Source organism: Rhinoraja longicauda, chromosome 6 (genome assembly GCF_053455715.1).
Source record: "Rhinoraja longicauda isolate Sanriku21f chromosome 6, sRhiLon1.1, whole genome shotgun sequence".
Classification (NCBI taxonomy): Eukaryota; Metazoa; Chordata; class Chondrichthyes; order Rajiformes; family Arhynchobatidae; genus Rhinoraja; species Rhinoraja longicauda.
Genome location: NC_135958.1, coordinates 25,333,166 through 25,352,479, shown reverse-complemented (window position 1 = coordinate 25,352,479; position 19,314 = coordinate 25,333,166). Strand labels below are relative to the sequence as shown.

At 46.2% G+C, this 19,314-nt stretch overlaps 1 protein-coding gene across 1 annotated transcript in view; it reads left to right on the top strand.

The window, feature by feature from the left end:
• Positions 1–19,314, top strand: part of adamts18 (ADAM metallopeptidase with thrombospondin type 1 motif, 18) — a 156,929-nt gene that overhangs the window by 97,526 nt on the left and 40,089 nt on the right. The window contains 4 exon segments of the mRNA XM_078401737.1: positions 8,759–8,931; positions 11,920–12,050; positions 14,808–14,931; positions 16,018–16,262. Coding sequence (XP_078257863.1) covers positions 8,759–8,931; positions 11,920–12,050; positions 14,808–14,931; positions 16,018–16,262 — 673 coding nt within the window.

Sequence of the window (19,314 nt, the reverse complement as noted above, 5' to 3'; positions counted from 1 at the left end):
ACTGGAGTAACTCAGTGGGACAGGCAGCATCTCTGGAGAGAATGAATGGGTTACGTTTTAGGTCGAGACCCTTGTTCAGACTGATGCCAGGGGATTGGGCGGTACAGAAATAAAAACGTAGGAATATTGATTTCTCTAACTTCCAGTAATCCTTCCCCGTCTCTCCCCCGCCCTAGTTCTCCGACTACTTTCACAGTCCTTCTGATTTTACTCATTGCATGCATCCTTGTCACCTTCCCCTCAGCTAACAATGAACCGTTCAATACTTCTTTATCACCATCTACTTTGATCTGTCGTTTTCATACCTTACCCCTTCATACATCTAGACTTCCTCTCCTCCGACTTTAGGTCTAAAGAAGTGTCCCCACCTGAAACGTCACCCATTCCTTCTCTCCAGAGATACTGCCTGTCCCGCTGAGTTACTCCAGCATTTGTGTCTATCTTCAGTGTAAACCAACATCTGCAGTCCCTTCTTTCCACACCACCATCTAGCTCATTGGAGACACTCAGCCTAACTTTAATTGGCCTTTACTGGACTTTATCTTGTGCTAAACAATATTCCCTTCATCCAGTATCTGGAACTGTGGACAGCTTGATTGTAATCATGTATTGTCTTTTCGCTGACTGGACGGCACGCAACAAAAATGCTTTTCCCTTTACCTCGATACACGTAACAATAATAACCTAAACTAAACTACTCCAGCATCCAGTACTACTACTACAACAGGGCGGCATGGTGGCGCAGCGATAGAGTTGCTGCCTTACAGCGCCAGTAACCCAGGTTCAATCCTGACTACGGGTCCTGTCTGTACGAGTGACAGCGTGAGTTTTCTCTGGGTCCTTCGGTTTCCTACGACACATGAAAGACGTACAGGCTTGTAGGTTAATTGGCTGGATAAAATTGTAAAAGTTACCCCTAGTGAGCAGGAGACTGTTAGTGTGCGGGGATCGCTGGTCGACTCGGAACCGGTGGGCTGAAGGGCCTGTTTCCACGTTGTTTCTCTAAACTAAACTACACTAAACACTTTTTTAAGGACACAGATAAGTTGCCAGCACTGATTACTAAGCTCCAGTTACCAAAATGGAAGGATTATTGTGTAAGTCTGCAATTTAATTGGTTGAATACGTGTACGTGGGAGATGAAAATGATTAATAGGCTGTTAGCGCAGGCAAGACGCAGCCACAGCTGGTATGCAATGACAACTGCTTGATAGTTTTGTCCTGAATAAAATGATGAATGTAAGGCCCTGTCCCCAACATTGAGAAATCTGCCAGTTGTAATACAGACAGAGCACTGTTATTATCCAATACAATATGCCAGTTGAACGCAGTGGGGATGGGAAATCGAGGTGTGGGCTGTTTTGAGGTGTTAGTCAGAGTTGATGGAAAGATATTGGTGGGTGTATAAATGGACATGATCCAAACTTAGGACAGGGCTGTTCAAAAGCAGCATCGGAATGGAATAGGCATGGAAATCTAGGAGTCTGTACTCGTAGGAAAGTGGCATAATTAATGTTTTCCACACACGAGTGATTGATTACCATAACTGAGGATTTAGGTAGACTAAAAGGACGTCAGTGGAGTACAGTGTAGATAACTGTAATCTCACTGAATGTGGAAAAATCCCTGCAGGCTCCCTCCCGTTTCCTTCTTAATTCTTGGAAAAAGACAATTAACAAAGGGCACGGATTAAGAGAACAGAATAGCACAGCACGGGAGCAAGCCCTTCAGCCCACAACGTCTGTGCCGAATATGATGCCAGCTTCAACTAATCTCATCCTTAGACTTTAGAGATACAGTGCAGAAGCAGGCCATTCGGCCCACCGAGTCCACGCCGACCAGCGATCACCCCGTCCACCAGCACTGTCCTACACACGAGGGACAATTTACAATTTTTTTTACCAAAGCCAATTATCCTACAAACCTGTACGTCTTTGGAGTTTGGGAGGAAACTGGAGCATTAAGAGAAAACACACCCGGTCACAGGGAGAACGTACAAACCCTGTACTGACAACACCCGTAGTCAGGGTCGAACCCGGGTCTCTGGTGCTGTGAGGCAGCAACTCTACCGCTGTGCCACTGTGCCGCCCCTCTGTCTGCCCCCTGATCCATATCCCTCCAATCCCCTCATATCCTTATGTCCATCTCCCCTTCTTTCCTCTTCACCCTCCTTCGCTTCCCTGTGGCCTATCTATATCTCCCCTCTACCCACCCACCCCCCACTGTCAATTCCTTCCCTCTGGCTTTACAATCCACAACTCTTCAAACCTGTCTCACACTTTATTTCTTTTTTTCTTTTTGATATTTCTTCCGACCAGCTGCCTATCAAACCCCCCTCCCAGACATGTGTACTGGCTCTGCCTTGTCCTGCCTCTCCCCATTCGCAGCTTTCTACTCACCCCCCCCACCCCCCTCTAGTATCAGTCGGAAGAAGGGTCTCGAGCCGAAGCGTCACCTATCCATGTTCTCCTGGGATGCTGACTGAGCGGCTGGGTTACTCCAGCACTTGTCCTTTTTGGCTAACTACAAGTCTCTTAAATGCCACTATTGTATCTGCCTCCACCACCGCCCCTGTCAGTGCGTTCAAGGCTCCCACCACCACCACCCCTGTCAGTGCGTTCAAGGCTCCCACCACCACCACCCCTGTCAGTGCGTTCAAGGCTCCCACCACCACCACCCCTGTCAGTGCGTTCAAGGCTCCCACCACCACCACCCCTGTCAGTGCGTTCAAGGCTCCCACCACCACCACCCCTGTCAGTGCGTTCAAGGCTCCCACCACCCTCTATGTAAAAAAAAAACTTGCCCTGCACTTCTCTTTTAATATGAAGCAAATTCTCGCCTGAGTTATGCTGCCTGACCCTCTGAGTTACTCCATCAGATTGCATTTTATAAAATAAATTAGCTTGTGAAGTTCTTCATATCCTCGTGCTTTTCTGACCTCACCTTGCATCTAACAGCCTCCAATCCAGGCAGCATTCTGGTAAACTGAACCATCCTACCAACAACGAGAGAGTAGACCCGAGCTACTATCTACCTCATTGAAGACCCTTGGACTATCTTTAATCAGACTTTACTGGACTTTATCTTGCACTAAACATTATTCCCTTTATCATTTATCTGTACACTGTAGATGGCTCGATTGTAATCATGTAAAGACTTCCCACTGACTGGTTAGCACGCAACAAAAAGCTTTTCACTGAAACTCGGTACCCTTGACAATAAACTAAATTAAAGTAAACTAAACTAAACTACTAAACTAAGCTAAAGAAGGGTCCCAACCCGAAGCATCACCTTTTCCTTTCCTCCAGAGATGCTGTTTGACCCTCTGAGTTACTCCAGCATTTTGTGCCTCTCTTTGGTATAAAGCAGCATCTGCATTTCCTTCCTAAACTAAACTAAACCTGTACTGCTTCTTTACCGAAGCCTCCACATTCTTCCTGTAATGGGGTGATCAGAACTGCACACAAAAGCGTGGATGTGAAAGGTTAATCTGTTTCCAAATAATCTTCCCACAGCAGGGTTCCTTGCAGAGCAAAGCAACGCGTGAGTTGATCTGTTGCCAACGAGTGCAACAAGGCAATGAACATTGTCAGGTGTAACCTCACCTCAAGGAGACTTGCACCCATTGCCCATTGATCAATTGTCCATCAGACCTTAGAAAATACCACGCATTCTATGTGATCAGAGACATTGGGCGCATGGTATACTCAGGATGTCTCAAAGCACTATACAGCCAACTGAACCAAATTAGAAACCATTGCCATTGTAATGTTAAAAATGCAGTGGCCAATTAGTACACAGCAAGTCAAGAGTCAAGAGACAAGAGTCAAGAGTGTTTTATTGTCAAATTTCCCAGATAGAACAATGAAATTCTTACTTGCTGCAGCACAACAGATAAGTAAACATAGTACATTGTAAACAATATAATAAACGAGAGAAAAAAAAGTCCAGTGTGTATATATATATATATATATATATATATATATATATACATACTCACAAGTACGTTATATATATATATATATATATATATACACACACATACATACATACACATATGTACAAACAAAAACCAAACAATAATAGTGCAGTCCCAGAATGAGCAATGTAATAATGGCCAGATAATCTGCTTTAGAGATCTTGTTTCCAAGATAAATATTGATCAGGACACCAGTGGGATAATCTTGAATAATTCCACCCAGCTGTTATCAGGGAACTGAACTGCCCTTTCACCAAACTGGAGAGCAGTCCTGACCTCCCATCTACCCCATCGGAGACCTTCGAACTATCTTTTATCAGACTTTACTTGACTTTATCTTGCACTAAAAGTTATACCCTTCATCCTGTATCTGTACACTGTGGACGGCCTGATTGTAATCATGTATAGTCTTTTCATTGACAGGATGGCACGCAACAAAAAAACTTTTCACTGTATCTTGGTACACATGACAATAGTTAAGTTTATTGACACTCCAAAGACGTGCAGGTTTGTAGGTTAATTGGCTTGGGAGTCATGGGGAGAGGAAAACTAGAGATAATTCCCTTGGATGTTTTCTGCCACTCGAGAAAGGTATGTGGACTTTAGCCCATACTAATGAGATAGTACTCTGATACTGTCCAGTTCCCTCAATTCCAATCTGGGACATGGGCTCTAGTCCCTTTAAATGGGACTGGAACCATTTTGGATTAAGCGAGGAGCCCTACCACTGACTGACAATTGAGGCAGATGCAAACAGTTGGGCATTTTCTCATTCGTCCCATTTATCACCTACTCTATATCAAACCAGGATCTGCAGTTCCTTGCCATAGAGTCATACCGCACGGAAACAAACCCTTCGGCCAAACTTGCCCACACCGAGTAGCATGCCCCGTCTACACTAGTCCTACCAGCCTGTTTTTTTGCCCATATCCCTCCACTATTCATGTACCTGTCTAAATGCAATGATTCAGTGATACTTTCTACAACCCGGTAAAATCATGTAGCAGACCTCACCTGAGCAATGCCGAGAGCAAAGGGGGAGACGGAGTGTGGGGAGGGGGGGGGACACGAAGGGATGACTACTTTTTGTAACTTTGTCAGCACCTTTGTGGCAACTCTTTTGTGTACTTTGGACGCAAAAGCAAAGCATTTCACTGCACTTTGGTCCAAATTACAATAAAATATCATCTTCATTTGGTCAGTGTCGCATGTTTTGGTGCCGACAACGTCACAATTATTTCTTAAACGTTATGATAGGACCTGCAGCACTTGATCTTTTCCCAGTGTAGGCTTTGGATGAAGCACTTTATTCACAAAATGCTGGAGTAACTCAGCAGGTCAGGCAGCATCTCGGGAGAGAAGGAATGGGTGACGTTTCGGGTCGAGGCCCTTCTTCAGACTGATTTGTATCAGCATCTGCAGTTATTTTCTTATACTACTATGAAGCACTGATCTCTTCATGTAAACGTGGGTGCCTTGGCAATATCTTTGGATCCGCTCAGTACATTGTCGAAGGTCTGACCGCATGAGTTTTCTCTGTACTGACAGGATCAGTCACGATCGAACCCGGGTCTCTGGCGCTGTGAGGCACTGTGCCGGCCTCATCTCTCTACCATACCATGCTTCCTGCCCATTCATCTCAGCCTGAAGAAGGGTCTCGACACGGAACATCACCCAGTCCTTCTCTCCAGAGATGCTGCCTGTCCCGCTGAGTGACTCCAGCATTTTGTGCCTATCCTGAGTTTAGGATTAGCCTCTGTGGATGAGCCCAGTGGTTAATGCAGGCTTCCAGCACAGCTGTAGTCAGGCAGCTGGAAAGCTGCCAACTGGCTGATCATAAAATCTGTTCAGTCAACCTGAGGGAGTGATTTAAGATTCGCCCCTGAGGAGATCAGCCGCTGTGTGAGAAAAGCTTTAATAAGTCATATATTTTGGAAATAGTTCACTGTAAAGGAGAGAATTCAAAGGGTTTCTGTAACAAATTGACTCCAGTATTTGACCTTGTATGGTACAGATATTTCCTTGTATGGTACAGAGGGAAATATTTTACCACCTCCATCCACATTGAGGTACTTTTTCCACGATCTTCAATATGGTGGTGTCCATCGCCACTACACAACCTTCCACGATTTCTCCTTTAAGCTAGGGTATGGTCTGATTCTCATCTACCCCATAGCGGACATTGGACTTTGACAATGGAGCTCTTACGCTACAATGCTGAGAACCCATATCCTTCCATTCCCTGCATATCCATCTGCTTATCCAAAGGTCGTATGGGCTGCACAGTGGTGTAGCAGTAGAGTTGCTGCCTTACAATGCCAGAGACCCCTGGGTTCGATCCTGACTAGAGGTGCTGTCTGTAAGGACTTTGTATGTTCCCCTTGTGACCGCGTGGGCTTTCTCCGGGTGCTCCGGTTTCCTCCCACACTTCAAAGACGCACATGTTTGTGAGTTCATTGGCTTCAGTAAAATTGCAAATTGTCCCTAGTGTGCAAGAAACTGCTAGTGTACGGGGCGATCGCTGGTCGGAGCAGACTCGTTGAGCCGAAGGGCCTGCATTACCATATAACCATATAACCATATAACAACTACAGCATGGAAACAGGCCTGTCCGGCCCTACCAGTCCACGCCGACCATTTTCCCTGACCTAGTCTCATCTACCTGCACTCAGACCATAACCCTCTAATCCCCTCCTATCCATATACCTATCCAATTTACTCTTAAATAATAAAATCGAGCCAGCCTCCACCACTTCCACCGGAAGCCCATTCCATACAGCCACAACCCTCTGAGTAAACAAGTTACCCCTCATGTTACCCCTAAACTTTTGTCCCTCAATTCTGAAGCTATGTCCCCTTGTTGGAATCTTCCCCACTCTCAAAGGGAAAAGCCTACCCACGTCAACTCTGTCCGTCCCTCTCAAAATTTTAAAAACCTCTATCAAGTCCCCCCTCAACCTTCTACGCTCCAAAGAATAAAGACCCAACCTGTTCAACCTCTCTCTGTAGCCGAAGTGCTGAAACCCAGGCAACATTCTAGTAAATCTCCTCTGTACCCTCTCCATTTTGTCGACATCCTTCCTATAATTTGGCGACCAGAACTGCACACCATACTCCAGATTCGGCCTCACCAATGCCCTGTACAATTTTAACATTACATCCCAACTTCATTGTGCTGCATCTCTAAGGTATATCATGTATCTGTACACTGTGGATGTATCAATTGTAATAATGTATTGTCTTTCCGCGGACTGGTTAGCATGCAACAAAAGCTTTTCACTGTACCATGCTGCACGTAACAATAAACTAAACCAACTAGCTAAATCTAAAGTAAAGTGTAAATGCCAGTAACATATCTACTTCAATATCTTCACTCCACCTGCCAGCATATGTAAGACATCCCACTTCTGGCACCATGTAAGAAGTGTATATTTCCACAAATCGTTTAACTTCTATATAAGGGTTTTATTACTAATACAATGCAGAGAGCAAGTGAGAAAACCTCTGCATGGCACACCTCATGGTTACAATGTGAAACAAATCTAATCAGCCGCGTAATACAGGTAACACTACCAAAACCAGGCATGGTCCATAGATCAGGTCAGCAATACGAAAGTCAGGCATGGATCAATCCACCTAGGGGATTGATCTACAGCATATTCCAGGCACCCACCATCCTCTGAGAAAATAAAACTTGCCACACACATGTCCTTTAATCTTTGCCCCTCATACCTTAAAGCTATGCCCTCTAGTGTTTAATTTTTCCAGCCTGGGAAAAAGATTGTGACAGTCTACCCGATCTATGCCTCTCATTATGTCATCCTTTCATACCTTTCTCTCAGGGCTCCCAGTAACCTCCAGTGTTCCAGAGAAAAAAATTCCAAGCACGTCCAACCTCTCCTTGTAGTCAATGCCCCTTAATCCAGGCATCCTCTCCAAAGCCTACACATCCTTCCTGTAATGGGGCAACCAGGACTGCACGCCATACTCCAATAGAGGGTCGGTTTTGGGATGTGTGGTGCGAGTAGACTATGTGACCTGGCCCTGCTAACCTTTTAATGAACCTGAAGCCGTATTCGGTGGACTAACAAGTCCGCTGTACCTGATTCCCACAACATGAGGATCAACTGGTCTGTGTTTGGTAATGTTAGGCACAAAACTGGGGAGAAATCCCCAGGTCCTCTTTGATCCCGGCTGCAAATTAGTTTAGTTTAGTTTGGAGACGCAGCGTGGAAACAGGCCCTTCGGCCCACCGAGTCTGCGCTGACCAGCGATCCTCACACACTAACACTATCCTCCCAAGATGGACAGATTTGTAGGTTAATTGGCTTCAGTACCATTGTAAATTGTCCCGAGTGTGTAGGATGGTGCTGGTATACGATTTGCTGGTTGGCGGGTTTCTGTGGGCCGAAGGGCCTATTTCCGCGCAGTATCTCTAAACCAAATTAAGTTCCCGTGCTCCAAGTCACTGTTAGCGAAGCTGGCAATGGTCAAATGGCTTTGGTAAAATTGTAAATTGTCCTGAGTGTGTAGGATAATGTACGGGGTCGGCATGGACACGATGGGCCGAAGAGCCTGTTTCCGTGCTGTAATCTCTAAAGTCTAAAGCTCAATTAAATCTTATCGGCCAACCACGAGGTGAAGGGGCAGAAAGCATGGTGGGGTGGAGAACTGATCATGTTCAGGAGAAGTACAGTGGTCGCTCAGCAGGTTTTTAGTTCAGTTATGTGGTCTGTGTGTTCAGGATGTTCTCAGGCACATCCTCTTTCTTCTCCTCAGGCCTCAGTACAGTGGCAAGTTCTGTCTTGGCTCCACCAGGATCTATCAGATGTGCAACATCCAGGCTTGCCATGGCAACCGCGTTGTGTTTCGAGCTCAGCAGTGCGCCGAGTACAACAGCAAGCCCTTCAGGGGTTGGTACTACAAGTGGAAGCCGTACACAAAGGTCGATGGTAAATATTTGAGTGCAGACCGTTAAGATAGAGTGAAGAGTGTTTTATTGTCATATGTCCCTGACTATGGGTGCTGCCTGTATGGTGTTTGTACGTTCTCCCTGTGACCGCGTGGGCTTTCTCCAGGAGCTCTGGTTTCCTCCCCACATTCCAAACAGGTTTGTGGGTTAATTGGCTTCTGTAAATTGTCCCTAGCGTGTAGGACGTAGAACTAGTGTAAACAGGTGATCGATGGTCGGCGTGGACTCAGCGGGCCAAAGCTCCTGTTTCCATGCTGTATCTCTAAACAAAATCTGCTAAGATCTCCTATTGGACTTTAGAGATACAGCATGGAAACAGGGCTTTCGACCCACCGAGTCCGCACCGACACACGATCTCCCCACACACTAGCACTATCCCACACACTAGGGACAATTCACAGTTTTACGGAACCCATTTCACCTACAAACCTGTACGTCTTTGGAATGTGGGAGGAAAGCGGAGCATTCAGAGAAAACCCACATGGTCACATGGAGAGTGTACCCTGTACAGACAGCACCCACAGTCAGGATCGAACCGGGGTCTCTGGCGTTATAAGGCAGCAATTCTCCTGCTGTGCCAGTGTGTCGCCCATGTCAATCCCGTCATTAAACTCAATTGTAAAGGCTTGAAATGTGTCACCCTCCTAACCGAAGATAGACACAAAAAGCTGGAGTAACTCAGCGGGACAGGCAGCATCTCTGGGGAGAAGGAATGGGTGACGTTTTGGGTCGAGACCCTTCTTCAGACCTTTGCTGTGAGACTCCCCGTGGAACACCTTTTCAACCACTTGGGCCTGCGTCCAATTTATTTGCTTGTTGGGTTTAATTTTCCTCGTTCTCAGTTAGACTCGGAGATGGTTTGGCACCATTTCAAAGTGAGTTCCACCCCAATGCGCGGGCCAAGATTTACACCTACGATCGTCATCACTAAAGCAGATTTTCTGGTCGACGGAGCATTGCTGTTAATGGGATCTTGCTGTGCGCAAATTGGCTGTCTTGTTTCACACATTCCAGAACTCAGAAAGGTAGTAGGGTTGTCAGCACCCGAGGGGTGAGGAGCCTTGAGCCACATGGAGATGAGGTGGACTTGGCCAGCCAGTGACCTTGAGATGTTGGGTCACCTCAGGAAGCCCTAGATACCTGACATGGTGGGGATGGGGTGTCACCACGAGATGGGTCGCCAGCTGCAGGCAGTTCATAATTGGAACCAAACTGATGCAGGGATTTATCCTATGAGTTGACCTATATCGAAAGGGGAAGGCCATTTAGAACTGAGATGAGGAAAAACTTTTTCAGTCAGAGAGTTGTGAATCTGTGGAATTCTCTACCTCAGAAGGCAGTGGAGGCCAATTCTCTGAATGCATTCAAGAGAGAGCTAGATAGAGCTCCTAAGGATAGCGGAGTCAGGGGGTATGGGGAGAAGGCAGGAACGGGGTACTGGTGGAGAATGATCAGCCATGATCATATTGAATGGCGGTGCTGGCTAGAAGGGCCGAATGGCCTCCTCCTGCACCTATTGTCTATTGAAAAACAGCTCCTATGTGTTCAGTTTTGGTCACCCTTTTATCGGAAAGATGTTGTGAAGCTGGAAGATTTACAAGGATGTTGCCAGGACTCGAGGGCCTGAGCTACATGGAGACGTTGAGCAGGCTAGGAATCATTGCAGAATGGAAGCAGACATTTTAGCCCAATTCGTCCCTGCCAAACAAGATGGCCCATCTAAACGAGTCCCATTTGCTGGAATTTGGCTCATGTCCTTCCAAACCTTTCCTATTCATCTTTTAAAGATGTCTTTTAAATGTTGTGACAAGGAACTGCGGATGCTGGTTTAAACAAAAGGACACAAAGTGGTGGAGTAACAGTGACACAGGCAGCATCTCTGGAGAACACGGGTAGGTGATGCTTCAGCTTGGGACCCTTCTTCAGACTGAAGAAGATGCTGGTTTACACAAAAGGACACAAAGTGGTGGAGTAACTCAGCAGGTCAGACAGCATCTCTGGAGAACATGTTTAGGTGACCTATCTATCTTTCAGAGATGCAGCCCGACCCGCTGAGTTACTCCTGTGCTTTGTGTCTATTTGTTTTAACTGTTGTTATAGTGCCTGTCTCAACTATCTCTTTTGGCAGCTCGTTCCATATATCTATCACCCTCTGAGGTCCCTGAGGAATGAATACTGCGGGGTTTTCTAAAGTAGTTTTGTGGCTGCAAAGTATCTGTTCTCAATTAGTCCTGGTTTCTGGGTTTCCATTGCTGGAGAACTTTCACTGATGGCATCTAACCATTGTTTACTGCTGTTTAAACATGTCTTATCAGAAGTTATCACAAAATACTGGAGTAACTCAGCAGGTCAGGCAGCATCTAGGAGAGAGGGAATGAGAGAGGGAATGTCTTATCAGAAGTGCCTGCGGGATTAGCCTGTGGATCAAACTGACATGAATCCCGAGATTAATGACTCTGCCTTTTGTCTCATCCTGTCACTATCTGATAATCATCAGCCATGCGTAATGATAGACACAAAATGCTGGAGTATCTCAGCGGGTCAGGCAGCATTTCTGGAGAAAAGGAATGGGTGAAATTTCGGGTTGGGACCCTTCTTCTCGCCCAAAACGTTACCTCTTCCTTTTCTCCAGAGATGCTGCCTGACCCGCTGAGTTACTCCAGCACTTTGTGTCTATCTTCGGTGTAAAGCGGCATCTGCAGTTCCTTCCTATGTGTGCACCACAAGAAGGCTGGTGCAAATTGACGGGTGTGTAAGAAGGAGCTGCAGATGCTGGTTTAAACCGAAGATAGACACAAAAAGCTGGAGTAACTCAGTGGGACAGGCAGCATCGCGGGAGAGATGGAATGGGTGACTTTTCGGGTGGAGACCCTTCTTCAGACTGGTGATGGCTGTACCATTCTGGCCGCTTCCAGCCGTTCGATTGTGTGGTTTTAAGTGACGTGGCTCCATCATTTTGTACCCGCAGATGAAGATGTTTGCAAGTTGTATTGCATTGCTGAAGATTTTGACTTCTTCTTCGCCATGTCCAACAAAGTGAAGGATGGGACCCGTTGCGTTGAGAACAGATTTGACGTCTGCATTGACGGCATTTGTGAGGTAAAGTGCTGAGTCAATAATATAAGAAGTTAATAGCCATAACACTAATGACAAAAAAAAGAAATGTCTAGTGCAACCAAAGACAGTCCATAGACATTCATAGTGCTAAGGTTAATGTTGCCTAGTCATAGAGTCATACAGAGTGGAAAGAGGCCCTTCGGCCCAAGTTGCCCACACCGAGGAACATGTCCCACGGACAAAAGTCCCACCTGCCTGTGTTTGCTCCATATCCCTCTAAACCCATCCTATCCATGTACCTGTCCAAAAGTTTCATAAATATTGTAATGGTACCTCCCTCAACTACCTCCTCTGGCAGCTCATTCCATACACCCACCACCATTTGTGTGAAAAAGTTACCCCTCAGCTTCTATTAAATCTTTCTACCCTCACCCTAAACCTATGTCCTCTGGTTCTCGATGCCTCTACTCTGGGTAAGAGCCTCTGTGCATCTGCCTGATCTATTCCTCTCGTGATTTTGTACACCTCTATAAGATCATCCTGCATTCCAAGGTTGCATCGAGTCCTCGCCTACTCAACCTCTCCCGATAGCTCAGCCCCTTGAGTCCTGGCAACATCTTCGTAAATCTTCTCTGCACCTTTTCCAGCTTGACAAATAGTATACAAGAGCCTGTGTAAGAAAATAACTGCAGATGCTGGTACAAATTGAAGGTATTTATTCACAAAATGCTGGAGTAACTCAGCAGGTCAGGCAGCATCTCAGGAGAGAAGGAATGGGTCGAGACCCTTCTTCAGACTGATGTCAGGGGGGGCGGGACAAAGGAAGGATATCGGTGGAGACAGGAAGATAGAGGGAGAACTGGGAAGGAGGAGGGGAAGAGAGGGACAGACGAACTATCTAAAGTTGGAGTAGTCAATGTTCATACCGCTGGGCTGCAAGCTGCCCAAGCCTGATGGTTGTTGGGAAGAAGCTATTATTGGACGTGGTGGTCATGGTTTTTGGAATCCTGTATCTTCTTCCTGATGGTAGAAGTAAAATGAGAGCCAGGCCAGGGTCTTAGGGGTCTTTTACAATGTTGGCTGCCTTCTTGAGGCAACGCCCTCTATAGACCCTTTAGATGGTGGGGAGATCAGTACCTGCGATGGACCGGGCAACGGGATCCCCATATTTAAGGACGAGCAGGAAATGGTCCTGGGGCCCACATTCCTTCATTCAGTAAGGTGTTGGTGATTGGATTCTCCCCTTAGTCTCACATTCTTTCCTGCTCCCCTTAACCCTTGACTTAGACAATAGACAATAGACAATAGACAATAGACAATAGACAATAGGTGCAGGAGGAGGCCATTCGGCCCTTCGAGCCAGCACCGCCATTCAATGTGATCATGGCTGATCATTCTCAATCAGTACCCCGTTCCTGCTTTCTCCCCATACCCCCTGACTCCGCTATCATTAAGAGCTCTATCCAGCTCTCTCTTGAATGTATTCAGAGAATTGGCCTCCACTGCCCTCTGAGGCAGAGAATTCCACAGATTCACAACTCTCTGACTAAAAAAGTTTTTCCTCATCTCAGTTCTAAATGGCCTACCCCTTATTCTTAAACTGTGGCCCCTGGTTCTGGACTCCCCCAACATTGGGAACATGTTTCCTGCCTCTAACGCGTCCAACCACTTAATAATCTTATACGTTTCGATAAGATCCCCTCTCATCCTTCCCCAGACTTACCCATCCTTCTCTATCTGTCCATCCCAAATATATTCAAAGATTCCGCCCCCTTAGTTATATGCAGAAGGAAATTCCAAAAATTCTCACAAGTTCTTGCTTGTATTTGAAATAAATGTCTCTTTATTCTGAAAAGGTCTTCAGTCTAATAAGTCTGTAGAAATAAAGGTGACCCGAAACGTCAACTGTTCATGTCCTCCGGAGATACTGCCCGACTCGCTGAGTTACTCCAGCACTTTGTGTTTCACGCAACATCTCTGCAGTTTCTTTTGTCTCCCGTTTATGTTGAAATAAGCTTTCTTATTTCCATATTTTCCGTGAAGTTAAACAAAACGGAGTGGCCCCAGGTTCAATGATTCAATAATACTTTTATTGTCACGTGTACCTGGGTACAATGAAAGTCTTTGATTTTGCTTACAATCCGATAAAATCATACAGCGGACCTCACCAAGGCAGCACACAAACTGTCGCCATGTTTCTGGCTCTGACAAAGATGCAAGAAGTTCATCGAACAGTCTTATCTTCTCGCAGCAGCGAACCAGGTCTGGCACCGCATGTGGTAGCAGGCACCCCACCTACCGGCCCCCCACCTACCGGCCCCCCACCTACCGGCCCCCCTTCGTTCTCGGCCCTTCCCCGCCAGATCCCCCCTCCATTCTCGGCGGCCCCCCCTCGCTCAATCATTTCTCATTCTTCGTGAAGGTCATAAGGTCATAAGTCAAAGAAACGTAGTAACATAGAAAGCGGGTGCAGGAGTAGGCCTTTCGGCCCTTCAAGCCAGCACCGCCATTCAATATGATCATGGCTGATCATCAAAATCAGTACCCCGTTCCTGCTTTCTCCCCATATCCCTCGATTCTGTTAACCCTAAGAGCTATATATAACTCTCTCTTGAATACATCATATGATAGTAGAATAAGGCCATTGGGCCCATCAAGTCTATTCAATCATGGCTGATCTATCTCTCCCTCCTAACCCCATTCTTCTGCCTTCCCCCCACAATCTCTGACACCCTGACACCTGTAACGGTAACTGTGAAGGTAAGCAGTCTAACGTTAATTGGTGAAATGTTCCTTCAGGCAGTGGGGTGTGACCGTGTGCTGGCGTCTAAGGCTACGGTGGATGCTTGTGGAGTTTGCAACGGGGACAATTCAACCTGCAAATTCTTTCAAGGACAATATCTTCAGCAGCATCGGGCGAATGGTAAGAATATCTGAAACAGACACCTCTGGAGGAGTGAGTTACACCTCCACATAGTGATTTTAGGTTTAGATTTATTATTTACACGTGTACTGAGGTACAGTGAAAAGCTTTGCTTTGCACGCTATTCAATCAGATCAGCTAATGTTATACATACTGTAAATCCAATCAAATCAAACTCAAATACAATAGATGGAGTAAAGGAAATACAAAGCACAGAATATAGTTCTCAGCATTGTAGCGCATTAGTTCCACAGACAAACTCCTATGTCCACAATGGGAATTGGGCCGAATGGCCTAATTCTGCTCCAAAACTTACGAATGTTCCTACAATTCAACTAATTTAACTCAGGTATCATTCTATTTAATCTGGCAGTATTGCAAAGCAGTGTCTGAACTGTGTGCAGCATTCTATACAGGACTCCATACAGTCCTTCCTAAAGGTGGAAACTGGCGCCAAAGCTGGCTCCTCTTGCATGCGGGCTCTTTGGGCTATTTCTGTACACTTTGCTAGTTGGGGATTGTCCCTAGGTATGGCAATACTCTACTGCAAAGTATGTAAGGAAAGAATTTCACTGAGTGTTTACACACGTGACAATAAAGAACCATTGCCACTTTTGACAAAAATCCAATACCTGTTTCTTAAATGCTGCGGAAATGAGATTTTTGTTATGAGAGTCATATGTACGGAAACACCACCAACAACCCATTTACACCAATACTATTATTTAACATTCTCCCCACACATTCCCACCAACTATGCCACGTGCTATCACTGACCGACACGCTTAGGACAATTTACAACTGTTAACAGAGGCCAATTAACCTGCAAACCCGCACGTCTAGGGGATGTGGGAGAACAACCGGAGCACACGGGGGAAACCCTCGCGGCCATAGAGGGAAGGTACAAACTCCACACAGTCAGCACCTGAGGTCAGGATCGAACCCGGGCCTCGGGCGCTGTGAGCTACGCCGCCCTTCTCTGTCTAACAGCTTTCTTCGTCAGGATATTTTCAATGAACCCTTGCGGCCTATCTCCCTTCCTCCCACCTCGTGTTATAGCTGTTCCTCTGTCTTTGTTTGAAACAGAATACTACGCGGTAGTCACGGTCCCAGCGGGAGCGCGCAATATTCATGTGCGCGAGTTGGAAATCTCCACCAGTTACCTGGCCGTGCGTGATCTGACAGGTAAATACCACCTGACCGGAGACTGGACCGTCGACTGGCCTGGCAAGTTTGTCTTCGGGGGAGCCCACTTTGACTATCAGCGCTCGTTCAACAGACCAGAGAGCTTGTACTCATCCGGACCGACTAATGAGTCGCTTGCCTTTGAAGTGAGTTTTCTTTTTATGTCCTCCTCTCCTTGTTCTTCCCCATCACTTGTGTCTGCCACAGAATTGGCCGTGACAGCTTGGCAGGCAGCTCTGGGCTTCAGTGGGATCGGTAGCAGTGGGAGCTCCCCTCCCATGTTTTAATTTAATTACGCCGCAGCGCTGTTTTCTGAGAACGATTCCGCGGCTAAAGAATTTTCTAAATGTCCGGCGCTGAATCATTACCGAGATGCCGGGATGAAAGGCCGATGTCTGCCTTGTACACAATATTTCCATCATTAGATACTCGGCTTTGAAAAGGGGGAACTGTTGTGGTTTTTCTTTCTTTCTTCATCGGGAATGAGAATTAAAATCCCAGACAGTGTGATGTAATGGCTGGGCTCTCATCTCAACGTGGTAGATGAAAGGAAAGTTTAATTGGATGCAACAGGTTACAAAATAACGACATTAGTGCTTTGAAGAAAATTTTAATTGGGGGTCAGGTTGGGGGGACAGCGATGGGGAAGAGAACTCATTCAAGGGGTCGCCATTGATGGTGTGCGGGAATTTTGTGAATCACCCGTGTATTTTGGTTACCGTCTTTGCTTGAGTGCTTATCTTGATGCAATGTTTGTTCCAAAACCAATACCTGCCTGTGCCTTGTTGCATGAGTTTTGTTCAGACTGCTCAATGTAAGTGCTATCAAATCAAGTGTAAAGGGTCCTTACGAACACACACACACACGCACGCAAGCACACGCACACACACACACAAAGAAACAGGTGCACGCATGCAAACAGATATGCACATGTACACATACACGGAGCCACACAATGTACCATGCATGACTAAATGCACACACACTCCTGCAACTGCATGCATATACATGCACTTTTATACATACACAAACCTACCCATGTAAATATGTACATACGCGTACATGTGCTAATGTCTTTATGTGCACTCACAGAAACATAGATGAATATAGACATTCACAGGCAAATACACGAACACAAACAATACTCTGCATGTTTAGTTCCCCACACACGGGCTACACCCCACATGTATCCAAGACACAAGAAATGGCAGAAAGTTGTGGACACAGCCAAGACTATCTCACAAACCAACCTCCCCTCCATCCACACTTCACGCTGCCTCGGCAAGACCACCAGCATAATCAAGGACCTGGTCACACCCTCTTCTCCCCTGTCCCATCAGGCAAGAGGTGCAGAGATTTGAAAATGCACACCTCCAGATTCAGGGACATTCTCTACCCAGCTGTTATCAGGCAACTGAACCATCCTACCACCAACTAGAGAGCAGTCCTGACGTACTATCCACCTCATTGGAGATCCTTGGACTATCTTTCATCAGACTTTACTGGACTTTATCTTGTACTAAACATGATTGCCCGTATCCTGTATCTATACACTGTGGACAGCTCGATTGTAATCATGTATAGGTTTTCTGCCAATTGTTTAGCACGCAACAAAAAAAGCTTTTCACTGTACCTTGGTACACATGATAATAATAATAAACTAAACACAGGCATATCTACATGCACCCTGCACTCATGTGCATGGATGCCTATACACGCACATGCACACACAGTATGAATAATAAAAGGTCAACCTTCCAGGTAGAACATAGAACAGTACATTACAGAACAGGCCCTTCAGCCCACAATATCCATGCTGAATATGATGCCGTTAAACTAGTCTCTCTGCCTCTGTGCGATCTAACTCCTCCACTCACTGCACATCCATGGGTCTATCTAAAAGCTTCTTAAATACCCCTATCATATCCACCTCCACCACCACCCCTGGCACTCACCCAAGACATTGTGCATTTTTGATCAGTTGGTACCAGATAACTAAAACCTTACATCTCCTTCAAATTAGGTCCAAACTGGGATCATCCAAACATTGATATCAACAGAAGCTTGAAAGCGCACACCACCAGACTCACGAGTAGCTTCTTCCCCTCTTGTTATCAGACTTCTGAGCAGTCCTTCCATCAGCTTCTGGGCTGCACAGTGGTGCAGCAGTAGAGTTGCTGCCTCAGTTCGATCCTGACTATGTGTGCTCTCTGAAGGGAGTTTGTAACGTTTCACCCCATGACTACGTGGTTTTCTTTGGGCGCCTCGGTTTCCTCCCAGAAGAATTGACCTACTCACCTGCACATCTTTGGAGTGTGGGAGGAAACCGGAGAAAACACACACACAGTCACAGGGAGAACATGCAAACTCAATACAGACAGCACCGGTAGTCAGGATCAAACCTCTGGCACTGTGTGGCAGCAACTCTACCGCTGCGCCACTGTGACACCCCACCTTTCTTCAGACTGATTCCAAAAGGGTTTAAGAAGTGTAAGAAAATAACTGCAGATGCTGGTACAAATCGAAGGTATTTATTTCACAAAATGCTGGAGTAACTCAGCAGGTCAGGCAGCATCTCAGGCGAGAGGGAATGGGTGACGTTTCGGGTCGAGACCCTTCTTCAGACCAAAAGGGTTTATGTATTGTATTATCTAATTTAATTGGATAGCATGCAAAAAAAAGGTTTTCACTGCACCTCGGTAAAGCTAAACCTAAACAACTAGCAAGTCACTGCATGCTGTCCTTGGGGTTTCTGAACCGTAAACGGTATTGCCATTTTCAGTAGCCATCCTGTGAATCAACGAGATACCAGCAGCAATTTTCCACCCCGCGAGGACTAGTGGTGCAACAGTGGCGATCAAGTCACAGGGGCACATGGCATAGAGTGCAGGCGCTATCTATCTCAACAATAGACAATAGACAATAGACAATAGGTGCAGGAGTAGGCCATTCGGCCCTTCGAGCCAGCACCGCCATTCAATGTGATCATGGCTGATCATTCTCAATCAGTACCCCGTTCCTGCTTTCTCCCCGTACCCCCTGACTCCGCTATCCTTAAGAGCACTATCTAGCTCTCTCTTGAATGTATTCAGAGAATTGGCCTCCACTGCCCTCTGAGGCAGAGAATTCCACAGTTTCACAACTCTCTGACTAAAAAAGTTTTTCCTCATCTCTGTTCTAAATGGCCTACCCCTTATT